The 25,544-nt window shown below is 35.0% G+C and overlaps 1 protein-coding gene across 4 annotated transcripts; it reads left to right on the forward strand.

Annotated features, from left to right (window-relative positions):
- Positions 1-11,536: 11,536 nt before the first annotated feature.
- LOC133527753 (carboxypeptidase B2-like) lies at positions 11,537-24,418 on the forward strand. 4 transcript variants are annotated; one of them, XM_061864904.1, is made up of 12 exons: positions 11,537-12,542; positions 13,740-13,787; positions 15,097-15,129; positions 15,641-15,668; positions 16,922-16,984; positions 18,136-18,219; positions 19,253-19,282; positions 19,852-19,921; positions 20,010-20,354; positions 21,048-21,293; positions 22,411-22,596; positions 24,193-24,418. In XM_061864904.1, the coding sequence occupies exons 1-12, from the start codon at positions 12,473-12,475 to the stop codon at positions 24,373-24,375; spliced, it is 1,386 nt and encodes a 461-aa protein (XP_061720888.1). In that variant the 5' UTR covers positions 11,537-12,472; the 3' UTR covers positions 24,376-24,418. The 4 variants fall into 4 exon arrangements, with proteins under 4 accessions (XP_061720888.1, XP_061720889.1, XP_061720890.1 ...); XM_061864905.1 differs by having other exon boundaries at positions 18,139-18,219; XM_061864906.1 differs by lacking the exon at positions 15,097-15,129.
- Positions 24,419-25,544: the final 1,126 nt, after the last annotated feature.

The following is a 25,544-nucleotide window of genomic DNA, read 5'->3' on the forward strand; positions in this document are numbered from 1 at the left end:
ATATGTAACATGTTAATGATTATGAATAGGTAGGTATGTAAATAAATAAATATGGGACAATGTTATACAATTTTTATTACATAAATAGATAAATCATTTATTTGGCAGCTACAAAAACACACAATATAAAATTTAAATCATCATAAAGAACACAAATTATTACAGGGACAAAATAAAAATAGCACAAAAGAAAATTGAGACAACAAAATAGGCATAATTAATAAACAATAAAATAAAATAAAAGGACCTACCTACATACTGTGTGCGTTGCAGCAGGACAAAAGGGTCACGGCTCAGTGATACTCTTTCGAGTAAAGCACTGGTTTTACATTATATAATAGATACATATACACCGTGGGCCAATTAAACCCAACAAATTTTAACCACGCATTCCCGAGGTCATAAGGAGCAAAAAATGTTATGTGAGTTTTGGCCAAATTTGCCAAAAAAAAAATTTCCTTTTGCGTTTTCTGCACACGACACGTTATTTATTTTTACACCTTGGTGAAAAAAAATCATTACAACGAATAAGTAAAGTTTTTTTTATTTACAGACAAAAATTGCGAGTTTACTTTAAAACTTTAATATCTGTCAGTAGGTATGTTTAAACCAAGTCACATAGTGGCAGCGTCACAGCTAAAAAGGTGTTTTTGACTAAGTTATAAAAGAAACAAATTTTCACAGAAATTGTCATGAGAATTGTTCTAAAACAAGACTGATTTCAGAAAACATTGTATGACATTTTAGTCTCTAAATGCGGTCAAGAATACACCTTTGAAATCTGTCGGGTTTAGTTGGCCCACGGTGTATAAATAAGTACTTAAATATTTGTACATCCATATTCAGGAACAAATATTTGTGATGAACACACAAATAAATGCCCTTGCGAAGATTTGAACCCGGGATCTCTTTAGGCAGTAGCTCTCGTAGGCAGAGCCACTGCCGACTAGGCTAGGAGGTCATTACAATATAAATCAAACGTTGTGAAATGCAAGAAGTGTGAAAAGAATAAATGAATTATGAATTATGAAAGACAAAATACCGAAACAAAAGTCAATAATTATGAGTTCTTCATTTCCTGCTACCCTGCTAGGAAGGCAAAGGCTGCTGTGAAGGTTGCAACCAAATTGTAGTGGTTCTTTGTAATTATTTTATTTTACTAACTGGTGCAATAATAGTAGATTGTTAACCAAGGGATGAAAGGCACTCATTTCAGTCGAGGTAGTTTGGCGCTCGAACGCAGTGAGAAACATTCAACTTTTCATTTCGAATACGAGGAAGGTAAGAAGCATGTGTATTAAAAAAAAAACATGACTCATAATATTATAACGTATCACTTCCTGCACTCTTTTTATTAGAACAACAATGACCGTCTTTCAGAGTTTGAGAAATGAAAAAAATATTTATTATTTACTTACTTATACAGGCATCTGAACAATTCCTTCCTTCCCTGACGATAACGTCAGCTGGGTAAAACTAAACAGTATTTTATCAGCTCAATCTGTTTAATTAATTACTCAACTTTAAACAACAGTTAATGTCAACAAACAGTAATACAACCTTTAAACCATTTCTCATTGTCAATGCGTGTCACAATTAAAACTGGGGGATGTTCGAACACTAAATACGTATGTATTACAAATTACATCATCGCAAAAACGATCTTATACAAAGCAAAATAAAGACCAATTTAAATACATTGAAATGTGTGTCCGAGGGAGTTTCAGTGGCATGTGATAATAAAAACAAATGACACGTCAACATTCGTCGAGTTATCATTATGATCTCTGTATGGGGCAGTAGTAATATCGGGTAGGTATAATGCCTGGTTTACATTTATTCCAGTAGCATTCCAATCCAGTGATCTAAGTCATTGCTGGACTTGATCATATCGTATACATTAATTCCAGTCATTTCTATCATCCAATGAATTTATGGAGACTGTAACTAAAAATAACAATACATTGGCCTGGTGAGTCTGCGCGAGAAAGCTGCCAGCGCGAGGGTCCCCTGTTGCCATTAGGTAATATAAGAAGCCAGCAGTGAATAACGATAACAATCCATAGGAGATCACTTATTTTACATTCCAAGTAGGTACCTACTTATGGAATATACTGTATGAATACCATATGAAATACCAAAATCGTTTAGTTTTAACATTTACCATCCAGCCTAAATAATTGTTCATCGCAACCGGGTAATTAAACAAATCTTCATGAAATTAAAGTAATACACCGTAGCGACATAGGACAGAACGTATAATTGGTTTGGTGTTAACAAATGTAATAGACATTTGATCTCGCGTAGGCGACGACGCCGCGTCGCCAGCGAAGGGTGCGCCGCGATCCTCACTTGTTTTATTACTACGATGACTTGACAGTTATTATCTGTGATGAAAATAAATTTATTGTGGAATAAAGAAAAAAATATAAAGTAAATGGACTGACTAGAAGGGTATGAGAACTTTATCTGTACTATCTGTAGCGTAGGTTTGTGGGGTATGATGATGATGAAGTTATTGTTTTTATATTAGGTTGCAAATGTTTTACCCCATAATTAGCATCAAAGTAGCGCATAGGTAAGACTACGCGTCATAAGCAGTAACCAACCAACCAACCATTACAAATTTAACCTTAAACCGTAACGTACGGTTACAGTTTACGGTTCAATTTGTAATGGTTAATTTACAATATGGTCAATTCTAATTAACGTTCGGCCAACACTGGTCATGAGTATCATTATCTAGTAGCTTTACAAAAAGAGGAAATAACAAAAACATTGTGAAAAATCATTTTGAATGCGAACTATAGAAAATGTATCTATTATTAAAACTATCAGAGTTTTATTCACTACTAAACATGCTGACTGTGCTATCTTTATTTTTCGTACTTATTTTAAAATATGAAACTAATTTCAGTCACTCGCAAATGGAGAACTAACATTTCCTAAACATGTCGCGCGAGTGACTAACGTGAGTTAAACCGTTAAATTACCTAAGATATATATGTTAGTATGACTCACACAGACACGACACGACACGACAGTTTCTATTCAGTTTTTTAAATAACAGTTAAAAGTCAAACATTGTCTTGCGTTGAGGGTCCCACAAGCTCCCAATAATATTCCGTAAGAATTAATTGTCGAATATATTTCGGGTTTGTACAGTTTTATGATAATTTGTGTCAACGCCCCCGTTTTGAGTGTTTTACGAAGCTGTTTCTCCTAAACGCATTATCAGTGTATGGAGGGTGTAGGTCGGTAGGCCTTTTTTCGTGTAAGTGTCCCTGTCCGCGAGTCAGTTCCTGCTTAACGGTGTGTTTTAGTGCGCGCTGAATTTGATGTTAATGTACGTTCTGTGTTCATATCGCTGTTACTAACCATCACGGCGAAGGGTTTTTTTATAGGGTCTTTCAAAAATATGTACAAATAATGTTGGCTATATTTTTTACGTTATTCCCTATTTTTAGCTTTAATTGAACTTCGTGTACACAACTTGTATTCAGCATTTAAATTGTCTTCGGTTAACGCGATAGTTACTCATGAAAAACAACTATGGAAACGGATTATATCGTGTATCCCAACGTTTCGAATCTTTTATAGATCGTATTATTCAAGAAGACGTGTGCCTTGACTCGTAATGTCATGTTATTAAAGGTTACATTTGATAACTATGCGTGCCATCCTGAATGACACGAACCCGTTGAACCACGAACGCTGTATAGGGTTCGAAACGTCGGGATATATCACGGAACAAATGTTATGTTCTGTGGGATGTATTAAGTATAAATTCATTATACGCGATATAATCCGTCCCATAGTTGGACGTAGTTAAAGGAAAAGGATTCAATCCACAGCGAGATGAGCAAAAGTTATGGAGGTTTAAAGTTAGAAATGGTATTCCTCATTACTGATTCACTTTTCCCATAATACTTATTTGGATGAAACATGAGTTTTGACGTGTTTTAAGATTCTGTACATAAACGATTTAGTTTAATGTCGTATTTCTTGAGATATTTAACTAAATGTGGGGTTGGATCCATTTTGAGAAAATACTTTTTCCATGTAACCTTTTTCATTTTAAATAGGCAATAAGGATCCATCCCAATAAATTGGAAAAAAAACGAGAAAATCACCAAGAAAAGATAAAAAAACTTTATTAAAAAAACAATGTAATAGCTTATCAAAGTATTGAGTATTAACAAAATTGAGATCACTTCTGTTTAACGATAATAAAAGCCTCTTATAATCACTAATCGTTTTTTTATTTTTTTTATTAGCCTATTTGTGTGTCCCACTGCTGGGCAAAGGCCTCCCCTCTAGCTTTCCAATCCTCCCTGTGCTGAGCAAGGCCCCGCCAGTCCCGCTGAAACGCATCACTAATCGTTTACATTAAAAAAAATTTAGGACATAAATCAAAATACCATTTTTTAACAATATTTCCCATGACATACCAAATTCATCACATATATTATTAATCTTTTGTAAAACCAATGGAAAATGAATATTTAATAGTTAATACCGAAGTAATTGTAGATTAAAAGAAATATAACTATAACCATACCACTTACTTTTATGCCTATTTTCGTCATTTTTTTCATTCTTGTCATAGCATGCCTTCCTTGCAAAAAATTTAGGATTGCTATTCTCAGCTAAATAATAACATACACATATTATTAGAACAGAACTTTAATAATTTATCTTATCTTATCGGAAGAAGTTTTGATGGATTCAACCAAAATAGCTTTTACTCACCATTTTTGTCGTTACAAATCCACAGACCTGTCTTTCGCGACAATGTACAGCATGACGCAATAGCAAAATCAGTTTTTTTAGTTACAAAAATGATAGGTAAAGTTTCAAAATTATAATTACTATAACATTATTAATACCAGCAACGTATAAACGAAATTAATACTAAAAGCAATTTTTTTTATGAACAATATAATTAACATGGATCGTTATTAAAATTTAGCATTATATTGCCATTTTAAATAAAAAAATCCCTATAACGTATTTATGTAAACTGGATCTTTTCCGTTGATTAATTTGCCACTATGAAACTATACCTGGAGTAAATTATCAAAAAAGATCCAAGTAACTTTAATCGACTTTGATGTTTGACGCTGAATATAAGAACAAGTTAATTTAAACCTGCAAAAATGATTCAAACAGTTTGAATGATTTCTGTTATTTTTCCTCATCTATTTAATTTGTTTATGAATTACGGATCCAAGTCGACATATATAGCAAAAAATTCAAAATTAGCCTATCATAGCAGTAAAACTGCCTTTTAGGTTAAGTATAAAGTTGTTTAAATTTAAAAAGTCAGCCTAAAGTTAATATATTTAACATGAATCGTTTTTGTTGTTTACTGACACACCAATGCTGGAATAACAAGAATTCCACAAATGTGATCCAAGTTTGCTGAATCGTTTTTGTTGTTTAGCTAAAGTATTTACACATCGTCAAATTAGTTTCTCAAAAACGATCCAAATGGGTTTGGATCAGTTTTGTTGATATATATTTAGGACGAAAAGTATTCATTGCATTTTCTCAAAAAGATTCCAAGCAGTTTGGATTTTTCTTGTTGAAATTTATATAAACCAGTCCTGTCACTAACATAATTTTACAACAAGGTACCAAGAGTATTGAATACTTATTGGTGAATATCATTTTTAATCTTTCATACATGGGGGATGGTATCCGATGTCGATTAAAATATGAAAACGCTATGTGAGTTCAGTGCTTTTTTGCTGAATGAAAATATACACATTAAAGGCCTGCCTGGTATACTTAACTCATGTTTTGGTATTTTTGTGGATTGGATCCTTTTCCTTTAACTACGTCCAGTTGTATTTCAGCAATAAACATTTATTACTTTTTAATAAATAAAATAGAAATATTTTGAAATAAAGTGTCTACAAAAACCTCAAAAAATGTATTTGTTGTAACAAGTCGACTGGTGTTGCCACTATGTTCCACCTTTGGTTCCATTTTGTTTAATGTCTATAAAATTAATATTTAATTTTGTAACATTACATAGTATGGCACTTTATTAATTAGGATACCTACCTACTTAAACCTACACTGACAAACATGACAGAATTTATCTAGATGTCGAGGTCAGAGTCTGTGCGGAAAGAGAAGTGTCGTGGAATGTATAAGGCATTCCACGAACCGACAACACTTCTCTTTACGCAAAGACTTTAAACATATGTAATTTTAGTTTTTCAAACAACAGAAAAATGTGCAGTTTACTGTAGTGTAATTCAATTGGCGTCACACCTTTTTACATCTATGTAAATAAGTATGCCACCAATAATGCATCCTTCCCGTATTCTTCGGTGAAAACTGAGTGTACTCAATTTTCATAGAAATACATATACAAGGTTCACATACATTGTTTTAAATACCTACACGCGTCCACAACTAGCAATGCTACTCAACAAAATAGAAATCGAGTGTTTCGTGACCACGGCGTGTTCACTGGGTTTAACACCTTATAAATCTTCCCATAAAATATACAACGTTGTTGCTTTCGGCCATTTACATTCTTTGTAGCCCAAAGTCTGATCTTGATATAATTAACAAACACATGTTTTATTGCGTTTGGGGGAACCTGGTCGGTTGTTATTTGCTACAGCTAATACTCGTATAGTTGTGTGTAAAGGTTACAAAGTAACGCTTCAGGAATTTCATATTCTTTTTCACTTCTCATGCTCTGAAAGTGGGTCTGGTTGGTCTAAAAAGTGTGCAGAAAATGATATACGTTTCTGCTCTAGAGCACTGTATTTTCTAAGTACGTTTTTGTCTTTTTTTTTACCATGAGCAATTAATATTTTGGGTTTAAATGGGTTTGTTATATAATTTCCATTCTGGTAATTAACTCCCTATTCCATAAATAACGAAACATGTATTTACCTATTTTTTTTATTGAAAGTACCCTCAAGAAATACTACTGAAGTTTATCCTTAGCCGTGTTTTTTTTTTAAATAAACGTGTATTTTACTTTCCTAATGAAGAGTAGAGTGTCATAACTCGAGTGAAAGTCACTATTTCAGTCTCGGACTTTTGACTACCTCGACAGGAATGGGTGCCTTTCATCCCTTGGTTAACAATCTAATAAACTATTTTTTATGCATCGTGTTAAGTTTATTAGAAACGTGTTTGCCTACACACATACAATCGTGCAGCGAATTATTGCTGCTGTCTATTTCACTATAAATCCTGATGATCGGTCCTAAACGTACCCCGGGGTTTCGGGTGCGAAAAACAGAAATTATTATTTAAATTTTCTGGAGCATATTCTGAGCTTGTCTACAGTCGCTATCAGATATATCTGAGCGACCGAGGTTTTCACAAATATCTGAACTCGCACTCTTTCTCTGAACTCGCTTTGACAATAGAAGCGTGTTCAGATACTAGTGAGCACCTATTTTTACTCCTGAGACCAAGCGGCCGGTTTGGTCGCGCCAGGCGTTACTCACTCCGTATTTTCTCTCTATATCTCTATAGTCACACCGTACTGACTTAATTTAAGTATCTAACTATTTAATTCTAAGACAAGATAAACTTTTATAGCTGTGGAAATGGTCAGCGCACATAATTTTCATAGCGTACACAAAACCAACATCGAAATCTACTGAAAAGAAAAAACAAAAAAATACATTCAGAAGAAAACGTAAGCAAACTTCTATTTGTTCGTGCCCTGGATGCGCTAACTAAGGGTCTAGCCTAATATCAAGCAAAAGCGTAACATCCTCCAGATTTGTGGATCTGCTAATAATCATCATGACCTGAGATAAATATATTGAAAACAGAAAACATACTTTTTCACGTCAGCAGCTCAAACAAGGGTAATTTGCTGCTTAAAAACAGTGAGCAAAAACGCATTTTGCTCACCGAGTGAGACAAAATAACATTCAAGTGACCTTTAGATTCGAATGTCATTTCAACGTGCGGGGTCTAATACAAGTTCGAAATATTTGGATTCTATTGTCTTTATCCCTTTCGCGTCATTAGCAAAAAGAAAGAGACAAAAGAAGTGCATACTTAATTCAACGGTATATTGACGGTTTATAATAGACCCCCGAAATAAGTCAGACCGCATCGTTCCAAAACACCCTACGAGTCTTCATTTGTAATAATTAATTAATGAAATAAAAGTTTAAAATTTAATAAAAACACCATATTTTACGATTATACAATCAAAACAATGAACTTATACAAATTTACGCAATTGTTACGCAGTAAATAATTCTACTTAACTACTTTTAACGATCTGTACTATAGTTGACAAATATATAGTAGTATCCGCAATTCGGACCGTATCTTACAAAGTTTATTTTTTACAAAAAAAAAGTTGTCGATTGAACTGTCAATTGATGCTCGTTAATTCATTATTTTCGTATTATTTTATTGAAATTTCTTTCGTTTTGTTTTATTGCGGTAATTAAAGTTAATTGTTAGAATACTTTCAGAAAACATGAGTGAAATAGTGATCCGTCCGTCTGGAATACATTTTTTCAGGTTGTATTTTTTGATGGCTGACTGACGTGAAAAATTTTGTGTACTACACGAGATCAAAGTTATTTACATCTCGTGCGCTTTTGAGTCCCTTACTAAGCTCAACATTCTAAATTTTACAATATTATACAATCTTTCGCTTGCACGGGACTCAAAACAAGCACTCGAAGAAATATCAAACTTTGCTCTTTTGTTGTACAAATAACTATTATTTGTAGTCTCATTTAGAATACTTATATACTTAGATCTTCTTTTTAGGGTTTCTAGTTCCTAGTCAACTAGTAACCCTTATAATTTCGCCATGTCCGTCTGTCTATCCGTCCGAGATCGTTAGTGCTAGAAGACTTCAATTTGGTAGGGATATACATATAAATCAATTATAGCAACAGACTGATAAACTAAAAACTAGAAAAAAAATTAGGGAAACCCTACAACAAGTGCGGATGAATTTTTTTTGCTCATCCCTACAGTATCTTTGGATAGGTCTTTCAAAACCAATAGGAGTCATCAACTACTTTTTTTATTATGTGAATATTTTCGGAAATAATCGTTATTAGACTAGGTAATTATTTAATAACAATTTTAATTAATTTAATTTATTTGTGACTAAACTTTCACATTTGTTAATATAATTTATTTATTTAAAATTAAAGATATTATACTGTGGATACTAAGTACTAAATACTAATACGAGTATAGTCTTTAAGAAAATTTGTAACTTAACTTACATATAGAATTCAATTAACAATTTACCATTGTAGTTTCTATAACATATATGTAACGCATAATATCAAATTGAGAACATCTTTATTTGAAGTTGAACAAAAATTGAAATTATCAATGAAACTCAATATAGTTCATCCTTTCTTCTTTTTGTCATTTCCACGAAAGCGTTTTAGCATTAATTTAATAGAGCTATAGTAATCCAGGAGCGCGCTTAAAGCGGTGTTTTAAAACCTGGAGGCCTATATACAACTCGCCCCTTGGATAGATTGAGACGGGAGCCCTAACGGTTTTTTTGTGTTGGTGTAAATCTTAAGACGCGTTTACGATGTTTAACGTGTGTCCTATTGTGAGGGATCAAGCGAAAATTGATACTTACTGTAAACTAGTGGCTGTATGAGCGGAAGAGAGAAAATCGACAAAATATCCATATCATCGAATCTGTTCACAAAATTTAACGAGAAACGGTTGAGAAATGCGACATATACCTACAGGAGAGTGGCCAGACATCCCAACATACGAAAACATGTTTGCTTAATCTCAAACGTAGGCGTTTCAATAATCTCACTGGGCGCTATAAAACAAATGAAATATAAACTGAAAACGTGACCAAGGCCTCCAGGCCCCAGGGCTGAAATCGAACCTGCGTCCTCTGCAATTACGGCAGATGCCTAAACTGCTCGGCCACCCGGGTCACAGCTAGCATGGGATTAAAATATTTTCATCAAAATAATTTTAATGAAATATTTTTTTACATTAAGTATTTAATAAGGGTGATATTGATACCAATATTGCAGTCTAACGCTACAACGCGATTGGTGGATGAGTTGGCATCACGCGCGCGATTGTTCGCAACTAGTTGCGTTAGACTGCACCATTGGCTCGAATTCGCGAGTGACACCACTGAACTGGCACCATTCTAAGTGCCCGTCCTTAGATATATGCCAATGCTATATGTATAATTGTATATTAATATCACGCCTGAGACTCCTGTTGCTAGAATATTTTTTCATCACGTAGCAGTAATGCCGCAACAGTAATGCAGATGCAGTTGTCATCCGAATGTAATCCTTAACAATAAAACACTCAGCTCCACTAAAATCCTTTGACTCAAGCCCAGGTTTTCTTTGCAGACCTTTGCCATAACATCCCATGAACAGTAAAACAACCTTTAAGACGATCGTGAAATTTTTAACGTCCACACGGTCAAGACTTAAAGTAACGGTCATAGTATTGCTTTTGGATTTTGGCGGTAGGTACTGGTAGGTTATTTAGTACAGTCAGCCATTGAACTATCATTACTTCGTATAGACCACCAGTATGTTTTTTAAGTTATATCACTAATTCATATGGACCAAGTAGCGTAAATGAGTTTTACTTTTAAAATATTGACGTTTTTGTTAATGAATAAATAAATATATATATTTAAAAAAACATTTGATTAATTTAATAGCCGTAACAGTAGTTTAGGTGACTGCTACATAATAAAAGGCATTAAAATATACGAGTGTGGGTTTAAGAAACGAACGAAGTGAGTTTCTTAAAAAGATCACACGAGTGTTTTAATGCCTAATTATGTACAGTTACATACACAATTTTATCTACACATATATTAATAAACTTTCTATGATATATTCACTAACCCAAATTACAGCTAACTTTGAGCATCTTTGCTCTCTTGGCAGAACTCGCGGATATGCGGTGGCGTCACCGAAATATTTTTATCGCTCATTTTACACGCACCTTTTGCAATAGTTACTTTAAAAACAACAAAACATATTCATTTTATACTTAAAACTAATTAAAAGATACGTACGTCAAAGGGCGGTAAATGAAAACTTTTTTCACTCATGTCACGCATTCGTAGTTTTTATTCACAGACAAACTAGAGTCGGGTCGGGGGCCTATTTCCATATCATTCGATACAAACTAATATGCGAGATATGTCAAAATTGTAGCAATTGCCATTTCATTTCGAACAAAAAGGCATCTCGACTGATATTAGAATAGAGGTAAAATCGAATTGCTTTTTTTTCCCGAGATGTTCCAAATTTGAATGTATAACCATATCGATTTTGATGTAGTTATGAAGCAATTACAACATCATCACAGATAAGAAATTTGTTGTAACAAAACAGTTTATCGTAATGTTGGCCATTATTTACGGATTTCGGAGGCATCATAGAGGGTTTATGATATGTGTGTAGATAAAATATTTTTACATAATGGCTGAATGCCAAATAGGGCTGTGCCTTCGATTCCTAACCTGTCAAAAAATGACAATATTTGATAAGTCACCGAATTTAAGAATTATTTCGCAAATATTTTTTTTCGTAAGTGTGATGAATAACATTGTGTGTAACTCCGGGGTTAAGAATATTGCAAATTCGGGTCTTTAATTCCCTCGCTTCCTAATATTTCACTTACCCCCCTCGTTGCACAATGTACTATTGCTGACAGTACCTTCATTGAAGTTCATTGTTGTTAGGGCGGGAAAGTAGTGCTTTAAGAGAACATTATCCATCGCCCACTAGTTTTACCATTGCAATCAGTCAACGCAGGGCACCTTGTGGCAAACTGTTGGAGAGTAGCCAGTAGCCACCTCACATATCCGAGTGCTCATGGAGGAGCTCTGTCCGAAATACTATTATTCCGTGATGGGTGTATGGGACATACAAATAGATATTTAGTAATCGATCCCTTAAATATTTGTGACCACGGCCAGCAAAACGTCCTACTTTGTCGCTTGCCATAATAAGGACGAGATTTGCTTGTATCTTATACGAATAACCTGTCAAGGCGTCCTGATGGCAAGCGACAAAGTGGGACGTGTGTCCTATTGTGAGGGATCAAGCGAAAATTGATACTTACTGTAGTGGCTAGAGCGGAAGAGAGAAATTTATAAAAAAAAAACGACATATATCAATATAATCATCGAATCCGTTCACAAAATTTAACGAGAAACGGTTGAGATTCCTTTTGCATGAATACCACATACCAAAACCATATTAAGCATATCATATAGACCAACATAGTTTTAAACTTCGAAAAACTATCAAGAAATATCAATAAAATGACCAACCAATAAAAATTCAATTTGTTTCGAATTGAATCTTGCGTACAAAATTGCGATATTAAAATACAAATTGATTCTACATCAAGTTTATTGAGTGCATGGACAATTATATTACTTTTCTTCAATTGTGCAATTTATTTTAACATCATGACGGTTTGGATTAGCTCCTTGTTTTTTTTAACGCAATACGCGATAGGCGTACCTGATTTGGAACCAGGTAATTACTTATTGTTCCGCTGCAGGAGCTGCATTTCATCAATATCATGATTTCTATTTGATCTTATTTCGACATCTTGCAGCGCATATCACTCATGTATTTTAAGTGGAAGATTGCTTGTGGAAAGGTTTCGCTCCATAACGGGAGCAGGCGTTGGCGGACCGACGCAGACTGCAAGCTGCAGGTCTCCGCGACCGATTGCGCTGGAGAAGCGTGAAACTACTCTCGTTTTCGGCATTATTATCAAATGATCGGTTGCATAAGTCATTTTACTGTTTTAACCTGTTTAAAACTAATATGTATGTGTCTCACGGAAGTTTTGTTGTTATAGTTACAATATACAAGTATGAGCGAGATGCACTGTGACTGATATCAAAATATGATCTAAATTAGATAAAGTTGTAGAGTTTTATTGCGGCTCCTCGACGCTACGTCATCGTGGCTTTACAATCGCAAATACTTATTGCACTTATACCCATAACATTATATTTTATATGTAAGTGTGAGTAAAAAATATAGGTACCTTAAGAGCAGTGATTTTGAGTATATGTACTTATATACACTTTGCTGTGCCAGTGTTAGTTAGGGGCTGGTTGGACTAAAGTCACTATCCTACCTAATGCAGGGAAACACTTATGAACTTTTCACTGATATATGTACGTTTTGTGATGTTTTTGTTTACTGAAAAGCGACGAGTTAAAGTCAAATGATATCACTACACCTTATAAAACAAAGTGACCCGCAGCGTCTGTTTGTATGTATGTTCGCGATAAACTCAAAAACGACAGAACGGATTTTTATGCGGTTTTCTACTATCAATAGAGCGATCCTTGAGGAAGGTTGAGGTGTAAAATTTATCAAGGTTTTGTGTAACCCGTGCGAAGCCCGGTCGCGTCGCTAGTTTAGAATAAGAATAATAATTATTTCATACATAATTCTTAATAAACTGGGTAAATGGTACGAGTCAGAGATTTGAACACTTTTGAACCCATGACTCCAGGTTTAGAAGCCGTAAGCTTTTCAGTTATTAAAGCTCGACTACATTAAGAATATGTTTTAAATGCAGAAATCACACGCTGAATGGATGCTTTTGATGATTAAATGTTAAATTGGAAATTGATCTCATAGACTCTGAACCATTAACAAGAATTAAGAGAATACCTAGTAAATACTTTAATAATAATTATTATTTTTCAGCGGAAACAACAAGTCGAAGAAGCACACCACAACCCATAGATACGCCAAGTAAGTGGCTAAAGAATTATCATCACCTCGAGTGGGTACTTGTCAATGTAATGCCGGCTGTACACACTCGTCGAGAGCCTCTCGCCGAGAGTCTGGGTACCGCTCCGACACAGTCGGAGGAGAGCAAGACGAGACGAATAAGAGGGAAATTAGAAGGGAGCGCACTTGTTCTCGGCCTGTATCTGGGTGTGTTGACGAGTGTATACAACTGGCATAAAGGTCACTTTAATTTCTATGATTGGTGATCGGTAATCAAGTGATGGTTTTTATAGAAAAAAGTGTCGGACGCCCCGGTCTGGACCCGGATCGTTCTAGCTTGAGTCGTTCTTTACACTGAGGATAATTTTGCGAAAGAGACTATCACCCTGAAAATAAAACCATGACACCAATTTTAACATAGAAATACTTACTCGTAAGAGGGAAGAATAGCTTTTCGAATCTAACGAAATAACGGTATTTTTTCTATGAAATTCCATTTCGGGAGAAAGGGTTCCACTATTTAAATTTTAACAAATCACTTTGATTTTGATGGCGATCGCTTCAGCATAATATATTCTAAGTTTACACAATAAAATTCAAAATTTTTGAAAAAAAGAAATTTGGTTTGCAAATTATGCAACTATAGGAAAACCTATAACTAAAAAAAAGGTTTTCATTGTGTCAATAACATACTAAAAATCATGGAGAATGGAAAATATTTAGAAGTGGAAAAACGTTTTCTCTTTTTGTATACGAGTCAAACTAAGCTACAAATACCTACACGTCTAGGAACTTTTATTATTACGAAAAAAAATAGTTCTCTATAAGTATTTTACAAAAACGTTCATATCCCCAAACTAAAAATGAGCAATGAGCATAAGGACCCGTCCCTGATGGATTGCCACAAATAATTAAAAAGGCATGTTTAAATGAATTGGATGATTCTGTATGTTATTTCAAGGGTCATAATTTTAATTCGGTGGTTTTTACTTACGTAAGTTATCATAACTCGCAAAGTTAAGATATTTCTTAGAAATCAAGGAAGATAGCCTTCTAGCCTTCCTACGTAGCTTGGGTTCGAAACCGGTGAGGGCATTTATTTGTGTGTTTAACACAAATTCCTGAGTTATGGATGTTTTTATGCATTTGCATACGTAATATAATTATATATAGTGTAGTACCCACCAAACACGCGTTATGGAGCTTACTGTGGGACTATATCGAAGATAATCCAACATTTTTGTCTTATTTAAGCATATATAAGTATACATAATATCGTAATTCCTATTTCGTGCATTAAAAAATTAAATTGATGATAATAATTTTACAGATTTAGCAACTGCACAGACCTATCTATACCGTCGTAAGTGCACTTCTATATTTGTAATATACTATAATATATTGCTAATAGCCCCAAGGAGAAGTCCTCATAAGCTTGTAGAGTTGCAAGCGCCCATAACCTACGGTGACTGCTTAACTGTATGCTGGCCACACGCTAGTTTGCCACCATCATGCTATAAATTGCCAAAAGTCAAGTTATGATAACTTACGTAGCAAAGCCAGTTATTAACGCTTATTTGAGTTAATTTTAGGTCGCGTTAATAATTAAAATGTTATATAGTGATATAGTTCGTGTCATCCACAATGACGTGCAGATTTGTCAAATCTAACCTTTAATAACATGACAGTACGAGACAAGGCACACGTCGTCGTGACACGATCTATACAATATAAACGAGGAAAAATATTTCTTTTATACTTTAATAATAAATCTTTTGTTAGTGTGTTTTCAAAAGAAATACGATATACAACTAATGCATCTTTTGTTCAGTTGACCACGATAAACCCTTCAAACATTGTTTTATTCTTTTCAGGTACTCTCTTCGATACTCTGGATTTTTGGTAAGATTACACCGGCAAGATAATAAATATTGTTAGAATTTACTCTTTAAGGATGACTTGAGCTGGACTGATGTGTAGGACGCCTCGACCCGGCTTGGGCCGGGCTAGCGTGAGTCATCCATTAGGCGTTCTAGTTAGCTACTGAGTGGATCTTAAATTCAACTTGTGGAACATCTGTGGATTCGAATTAGAAACAGTTTTACAGGCCTACAGCTTGAAAAACTTCAAAAGACAAACTCGGAATAATATGAATTTCAGGTGTGTAAGCTAAGTACAGATGTAGTGAATAATCCTTTCCCATCATTTTTTTACGGAAACGTACGAACGTGTTATGCTATTTCAGTCAGTCTGAGTACAAATGTACTAAGGTTGACTGAAGTAGCATGACAAATACGAACGATCCGGAGAAAATAAGATGGGAAAGGATTATTTACTACATCTGTACACTCAAGTATATTCGTATTCTGTATTACAATCTATTTAATATGATACTCTACCACTTTTACAACCCAGAAAACAAAATGCTTTGTACAAACAACTCTGTGCTGGACGAGCTTTGGTCAGTGTTTATAAAAAAATTAAGGACGATTTTAACACATCGTTGATAATGTTTTATCCCTATCTGTCATTTTGAAATTTGTGATTTAAGATAGATATCACATGTTTAAGTATGAAGGTAGAGGCAAGGAACAGAATCTCCTTAGGCAGAACTGTTGCAAAAGTGTCCAGCCGTCAGCTATAAATAATAGTTCCAAATCTCTCCAGAGCAGCGCTAGAGTAGCTAAGAGCCTAGGTGTTATTAACGGAGTGAAGTGCGCTGTCTATGATTAGATTTTTTTCTCAAGTATTCTAGATATTGTAGCGCCACCTATTTATGATTTTTTGTCGGACACTTTTTGGTATATGGAGATTTTGTTCCTTGCCTCTACCTTCCATAATCACATGGAGACCAAATGTCATCAGGGATTTACTTTTCATCACACATTGTTATAAAGTGGCCATTTAGTAATTATAGACCATTTTATAATGGGAATATGGACTTTTTTAAAAAACATCTAAGTCACAAAAGCCACTGGGTACAACTTTGTCTTTAGGGTTCCTTACCTTAAATAAAGACTTATAGGATCTCTTGTGTGTGTGTCTGTCCGTTTATCTGTCACAGACAATTTGCTCCCAAACGACTACACTTTTGTGTATTTAAGGATTTTAAGCGTAATTAAATAAATAACTATTGACTGTATCTGTTATTACAGGAGTGGAGAGTCTCTGAAATTGAAGAAAGACGATAATGACTGCAAAGAAAATATAATAAACACGTAATCATAATTATTTATTTGTAGCATCCATGGTATTAGATAGATTTGGTAGATGGCAGATTTGACCCGAATGACAAAAGATGAGGCGTAACGTAATGTTTGCACTAATAAAGGTTGAATTCGCTAAAATTTGGGTATACGTTTTACTCAAACCTACAAGTTGAATAATTATTTATTCAATTGTAGTAAGTAGTAACTATGCGGCAACAAATAGTAACTATACTAACGTCCTAGTGTTTGACACGCGAATGCCCAATAGATGACACCCTGCTGTCACCTTTATTAATGTTTGAAGATGAAATGTACGTGTACTTATCATCCTCCTATGTCCCAGAATCGTTAGTTTCATTTTTGAATATTAAATCTTGACTTATTGCATCAAAGCTAAAGTTGGGTTTTGAAGTAAATCCTTCTGAAGGGCCTCTGGGACTCAGAAGGGCATACATTCTTTCAATATACTATATTACTACTATATTTTCATATAACGTCGGCGGCAAACAAGCATACGACCCGCCTGATGGTAAGCAGTCTCCGTAGTCTATGTACGCTTGCAACTCCAGAGGAGTTACATCCGCGTTGCCGACCCTAACAATCTGCACTCTCGTTGAGCTCTGGCAACCTTACTCTCCGTCAGGAACACAACACTATGTGTAGGGCTTAATGTTATTTGGCTGCGGTTTTCTGTGAGGTTGGGCTCTGCTCTAGGTTTGGAATGACATCCGCTGTGCTGTACCCTATCACACAAAGCGGGATGACGTTCACAGTGCCCATACCTCTCTTTTGGACGTAGTTTAAGGACATACTCGGGTCCGTCTGCTCGTTTAAATAATAAATAAATAAATATTATAGGGACATTCTTACACAAATTGACTAAGTCCCACGGTAAGCCAATAAGTCTTGTGTTGTGGGTACTCAGACAACGATATATATAATATACAAATAATTAAATACATAGTAAACACCCATGACTCAGGAAAAAATACCTGTGCTCATTACACAAATACATGCCCTTACCGGGATTCGAACCCAGGACCATCGGCTTCATAGGCATGGTCGCTACCTACGAGGCCAGACCGGTCGTCGTTTGGTTCCTATATCGTAAAAAATATTTACGCGTCGAGACGATTAAACTTTTTAAGTTTTTGTTTCAGCAGTAGCGAGAAGACTACAAAAGTGAAGACCGGCAGGAGACGTCTAGATGTTTACGATCCACGGTCGGTCGAAGAACACGAAAAGTAAGCTTCTCATCCCTATTTGTCTGATTGTTACCCCTTTACGCTTAAACCGCTGAACCGATTTTGTTGAAAGAAGAGTCGACCCAATTTACCAATAAGGGCAAACGGTATGTCACCGGATAGGTTATTCTAAGTTGTAAAACTTTTACTATGACAGGTAGTTCCAAATCTTTGTGTGAAAAAAGTTATTGCCGCAAAAATTAGTATGAGTTGAGACGGGACTAGATATATAATTTCTTTTTATTAATATTAAGTTCCTGTATCGCAGGTCACGAGGGTCTTGTAATTGTCGATGATTTAGTATCACGATATTTTAGTTTTTTTTTGTTTCTTATGTTTTTTTGTCATAACTTTTATAAACAGAGATTTGACAAGTCTCGCCATACAAAAATGGAGTAACTATATAAAAAAAACAAAAAACTTTTCCGATGGTAGTTCATGGGCCAGTGTCCACAAAAATCTCCCATCCTCCATTTGTATATAGTTAGTTTGAGTTCCGATAGGATAGTTTAAATGACAGAAATCATCCCTTTAGCCAATTAAAAGCAAGTTGGATAAAACCTAAGCTACCCAAATTACACATTCCACACAGCTGAAGTCGCGAGATAAAGCTAGTATACTATGTGTATACATAACACATAATGGTTATATACAGAGGATTACTTAAGCTATAATAAGCTTAAATCCAAAATAGGCCCTTGAGGCATTGTACCAAGGATGCTGGCAGTATTTCCTCGTTGTATCGCAATACTGATACGTTGTGCGAGGAAGCCGCCAGCTCTTCGGTCATCAGTTACGCCAAACAGACGCTTCACGATTTCTGCAAAAAAAAATTTAATGTAGATAGTTTGAATTGTGGGGAAGGATATAGAAGATTTTGTGCGCGAAATCATCTAGTAAGGGTGTAAAAACCACAAACTGAGCAATGCCCGACATAAAATACACATGGCGCTATTTTTAAAATAATTTACACCTTTGTCAGGAAGTCTTTACTTGTTTAGCTATTTCAAGTATAAATGTTATTTTCTTTTAGATCTACAAGGTTTGCGTTATCGGACTTAGAGTGAGTATTTTTATACTATTTAATAGCTATTTGTTTATCTTTGTCAAGGTTTTTGCTAATTCCTCTTGCTTATATTGGTACGTGAGCAAGCGAAAGTTCGTAATAAGGAATCTTGAGCGTTGCGAGGGTTGCAAGGCACGAGAGTAAAAGAAACTTTGATACCGAGTCAAACACAAAATTGTCACCACACCAACGCGAGGAAAATACTAGATGTAAAACATTACAACTAAAATCCAAATGTATGCTATTAAATAGGTGTGTCAATTTGTAATGGTTCATGGTCATTTGCAATTAATGTTCGGCCAACACTGGTACGTCAACTTCCATGTTGAGAGTCGCCAATACCTCAACATTCCACTATAGCTAAAATCTATTTATCTACCTATTTGCATGTACGTATGTATGGGTATGTTTTTTACCGCAGTGTTGAAAATGCTGATCCATTTTGTGAATTACTTATTATGCAGGTGTCATAGCCTATATTTTTAACCCAGTTTAAAATAATTATTACGAAAGTATTTACATTTTTGTATACTATTTTATATAGCTTATTTTCTTTCGTTTCTAAGGCATACCAGCCACATCCCAGAGTTGAGCAGCAACGAAACTGCAAACAGACAAAAACTCAACGGATATACGGTAGGCTGATTCAAAAAACATTTTTCTCAATTTTTTGATTCTATACAAATATAAATATGCATTAATATGAATTAAAAATAAATTACAGCTATACGAAGACTTGACAGAATTAATGGAAAAATTTAATGCAAACACCTCTGTTTCCGTAATAGCCAGAACCGCTGAATTCCACAATATAGTGCTATGCAAAATGAGTTCCAAACAACATAGCAGGTTCTTCAGAACTATGGATGATAAATATGTGGACGAAAAACCAGAAAAAAAGATAATACTTATCGTTCACGGCCTATCCCCTATGGGCTTCACTACCGTTCCATGCTTAAATAATAGAAATAGCTTTATGAAGTTGGTGAAAATATACGCAAGTCATTTGGACAAGTTTGATATATTTTTAATACCAATGGGAAATCCTGATGGTATTGCGGATGAGACCGTAAGTATTCTTTTATTTTAAAGCCATTCACTACTACTTATTTAATTTATTTCCTACTGTATGTTTCGTAAGTTGTTCTCAAACTCACGAGGTTTGTCTCTCATAATAGGAGACGCAAGAGTGGAGGCAAGAAAATGCCGTTACAGTCCTTTACGGTGTTGTCAAAAATCTATGGTTTAGTTTTTCGTTTCTACAGGTTGATTTCGGGGTCGTGGAGCAAGAGAACAAGACATCACAGATAATTCAAAGATGAGTCTAATGATGTTGGTCATTATTGATTATGACCGATAAAAAAAACATAATTATTGAGTATCACCAATAATTATGATTATTTTTCGGATGACAAGTACAAAAAAAAACATCTTTGCATACAATTCGGTCACCCTACTCAATGTAACGTCTTGTCGCTTTCCACACAGCGAATGTCAAAAGTCATAGGGAGGCCATGACTACTTAGTATAAGATTAATTTTACTTGAAAAATTATAAAAATTAAACTAGTTATCTTTTATCAAATACCACCGTTGTGGATCATAGAAAAAGTGGTTCTGGGTCACGACGAGAAAGAACAGAAATCACCCTGTATAGCAGTAGTGTAATTTAGCAATTTAACCTACTACTGATATTACGGAGAATAACAATTAAGTAGCAAAGACTTAAGCTCTAAAATGTTATATTTTGTTTACATAATCAGCTTAAGTTATGGAACAAGAACAAATCACCTCAAGCAGCATGCTCAGGCGTGAACGTGGACCGCAACTTTGACGTACATTGGAACAAGAGCCACGGCATCAACAGCTGTACACAGGCTTACCCGGGAGTAGCTCCCTTCTCGGAGTTCGAGAGCCGTGCCGTGGCGGATCTTATCCACCATTATAATCACAAGATTGTAGCATACATCCACGTTCATGCTGGGACGTATGGTCCTAAATCATTCAAGGTAAACCGTTTTGTTTAGAGTCTCTTAGGACCGAGTGCGGTTTAAAGATTTAACGATTTGTTATATGTACTACAGTCTTCTTGACCAGACACCGTCCGCGGCGCCCTTGCTCGACTACCTCCGAATACTATGTTAGAAAATATATGTGCATGGTCTGGCTCATCCTCCACACGCGACGTCTACCTACTTGAGGTGGACGAACATCACCCGCCGCGGTGAGTAATACAGCATCCATCTGCCGCAGCGCCTATTGCAAATAATAGAAAAGATTAACCACTTACGAGTTCAGTGCAGTCTATACTTCTGTATAATAGGGTCGTGGGCGTCGTGGCAGTCGTCCGCACGGCACGGCGTGTGGTCAATCAGACGATCAGGCGCCGGCAGCGGGCAACGTGTCAGTCATTTGTCGTGACATCATGGCACGCTGTCTGTAGCCTTAAAGGTTTGATATTGCTATGATACGATATTGACATGACGTGTAGAGTACTCTGAGGAGCAGGCCGCGGTGATTAACGACTTGTAAATTGCATATGATGAATTAAAAACTCGCGTTTTAAGTAAATCTCAGGTCATCTTTTGTATGTAAAATTTATTTTTGATTTTGTTACCTACGAAAAACGTAATGCTGGATCCAACGCTGTACGGTAATTGTACTTATGTAGTGAAAAAAAAAGTAAATTCAGAATATGTCGCTTGCATTAATTACAGCAAGTAATACCAAATCGAAAATACCGTATTTATATCAATACCAAAACCTCAATCGATTTTTATATCAGTATACTACTTCTAGTACTTATACCTAGTAAATTAGTGTGAAAAAACGTAAAACAGCTTCTTATTATGTAATACCTAAACTAATGTACTCATTGTACATTATTTGTCATTTTATCCGGTCAAAAGCCAATTTACAACTTAAACTTTATCAATATATTCGCCACTGTTTTCCCATTTTAACTTATAATCTACATCTACATTAATCGTCAATACATTTTTTTTTTCTTAAAAAATAAACAGTCAGTCAGTAAATAAGTAAATTATTAAACTGATGAGTAAACTGACAGCAAATTTTGAGACGTATTATTTTTATAATCTCTCGTCGAATAATTTATGTACGCAGGGAGATGCAGTACTTTATCCCAAAGGATACTCGAACCAAGCGGTCGATGACAAGTACACCGACTTAGACGCAGGGATCGAGGAAGCTATGAGGAACGCCGGTTTCAAAGTGTATGGTATCACTCTGACCAGCTTATACCGATGGTACGGACAAGTCAGTGGAACAAGTGTAGACTACGCTACTACGGTAAGATTATATTTAGTAACTTTTTAGTACTTACCATTTAGTATCTCTAGCTGCTCCTAAAGTATTGATCGTAGAGTAAAAATAAATATAACTTTTGTAGGAAATTTTATGGTAAATCTCTTGTTCTGAAGTAATTATAATGCTATTAGTACAGCTATTCAATATATGAGCACAAATATAATAAAAGGTACTTACCTTCAAGCCCTCCCCATTACCCTCAACACAACCCCCACCCTCGAGGACTTTTAGTATGTTTGCCCGGAGACCACAAGGTATTACTATACCAATTTACAAAACTACATGAATTATTTCTCATTTTATTAAAGTTGTTGAGCTACTGAGATGAGGCCTGCATAGGCATGCCCAAAAAACCTGAAAAATAAAAAGTGGCTGTGACATAATCGGACAGACAAACGGACGGTTCCGTTTTTTGCCATTTGGCTACGGAATCCTAAAAATCAACCGACCCCGTTTCACAAATGTGACAATGATCAACTACAGTGACCATTAAAGTGCATATACACTTTATAAATAATTTCCAATAATGATTCGGTGCCTCCATGCAATTTTGTAGCTCACTGTATATTGCTGGACTGTCTAGTAAATTATCTATTGACGCTACGTCCTTACTTGTCGTCTTTATCGACTCGGAAAGTACCTACTGACAATTGTCCGTGTCATCTGTCAATTGTCAGCGTGGTGAAATAGGCGCGAGATGTCACACACTTTGGTAGCATTTTCCGCATCACAACACAATCGGCCAAATTCGAAGAATGATTAAGACACGTTTAAGATCTTGGAAAGATCTTTAAAAGATCGATAACTAAACGACATGTCAAAATTGACGTTTATTTCGATTCCACTGTGATCCCAATCAGATCTATCTACGATATTTTTAACGTCAAAGTGACATTGGTTGCCCGAATGGAGCTGCTTCTGTCAATTATACGACGTACAAACGATATCTAAATCAGAACTTATCTAAACCGGAACTTATCGTTATCGTATCTCATTCTTCGAATCGGGTCGAATGCTGTTAATTCGGTTATTTTCTTGATTCTGAATAATATTTATATTACTTGTTGTAAATCTTAAGGCACCTTTAGTTGTCATGAATTATTAATTTGTTTTTATTTTAATTGCTTGTATGTAATTTGTATCTTGATTTGTAAAACGGCCCTTGAGAGCCTTGCATCAGTGGCTTTAATTAGGTATGCTGTCTTCCAATCCAAACAAAATACTTAATCAAAATACGAAAGTAATTGATACACATTGATTAACGCTTTATTTGTATTATATCCGACTGCTTCAGGAGGGTAAAGTATTTCAAACGTATGAATTGTCTAGACGGTTTTATACATATGACATGTCGTTGAATTCGTCAGAATTGTTGTAGTGATAGGCTATATAAAATTAGAAAAAGCGCCCGCAAATGAAAAAAAGGTGGAGAGGTTATTTTTTTCTTACTATACCTACAGCAATACGGGTATTAAATGAAAGCTAGTGAAAATACCATTTCCAAAATATATGTAAGTAGTCGAGTTTATTGTTTTTATGATACTTATAATTCCTCTTCTTTAATTATTACCTACATAGATATATGGCATTCCATATGCCATGGAGTTCGTCATGCAGGCGTATGAAGACTACCAAGCAACCAGGACCACTTCGGAAGAAATGCAGGACAACGTCCTTACCGAAGTCTGGCAAAGAGTAATTGATGTAGTCTTCAGCTCCATTCACAAAAGTACAACACCACACTCCTCCGCAGAATCTTAGAATAAGAAGAGAGTAAAAAGATGTTCCAGTGGAGTTTATTATATTTCTTGTTTTATTTAGTAAATTTGAAGATATAAGCACAAAAGAGTCCCTTGCCTAACTCTGACATAAGTAATAGGTACAAATTAATGCCCTTACAAAGATTTGAACCCAGGACTCGCAACCAGTCATTGTCAGTTAGTTATCATTTTGAGATCATTCAGATATCGTTTTGATGTCAGATGCACGTTCGAATTGGCCGTCGCGGTAGATCATAAATATCATAATGCCCCAGTCGTAGGGCAAATGGTCATTTTAGGCATAAAAAGTCGTTAAAAACACAGCTAGTTGGTAAATAACGGAATTGTTTTAAACATTTAAAAATGCAGACTTAAGACAAAAGTGGAGGACATGTAGGGAATGCAATAACCGGGCGTTTTTCATTACCGGTAATTTACCGACGCGAGGTCCCACTAACCGGTTAACCGGTAAATTACCGGTTATACGTTTATGAAATAAAAAACATTGATTTTGCATTATTATTGATTGTGTCCTTATTTTCGTCAGTAACCTTTAAAAGTAATCAACAGCACTTTATAGAAACATCGACAAAACAAAATGATGAAAATAAACTATAAACATTAAACAAGATATATTTACTAATCATATTGAATAAAAAATCAAACATGTATCATTTCAAAGCGAAATGAACTTGTACATTAAATAAGCAACATTAAAAATTTGAATTCTTTAAAAATCGCAGTAATCAAAGGGTAACAAAAAAGTGACAGTCGTCATTTAAATGTCATACACGTTTGCATTTACACATCTATCAATATAATATTGTTATTAAAGTAACTAAAACCGTAATCAACATTCATTAAAATCTAGTAAATATAAGAAAAAAAATATTTAACAGATTAGTTTCATATCATTTTAACACTAGTTACTTTAAAATTGCACTTTAAGAGGCCGTTATCGATTTTAGTCGCAAAAATGTCTAACTATTAAAAATAACAAGTATTACTGGTTTCTATTAGCACGTCTTGTTATCTTTCATTATAATATAATTTTTTTTAAAACAGACTCACTTAATTAGTATAAGCGCTGGTGGCCTAGCGGTAAGAGCGTGCGACTTGCAATCCGGAGGTCGCGGGTTCAAACCCCGGCTCGTACCAATGAGTTTTTCG

This window comes from Cydia pomonella, chromosome 18 (assembly GCF_033807575.1).
Source record: "Cydia pomonella isolate Wapato2018A chromosome 18, ilCydPomo1, whole genome shotgun sequence".
Taxonomy (NCBI): Eukaryota; Metazoa; Arthropoda; class Insecta; order Lepidoptera; family Tortricidae; genus Cydia; species Cydia pomonella.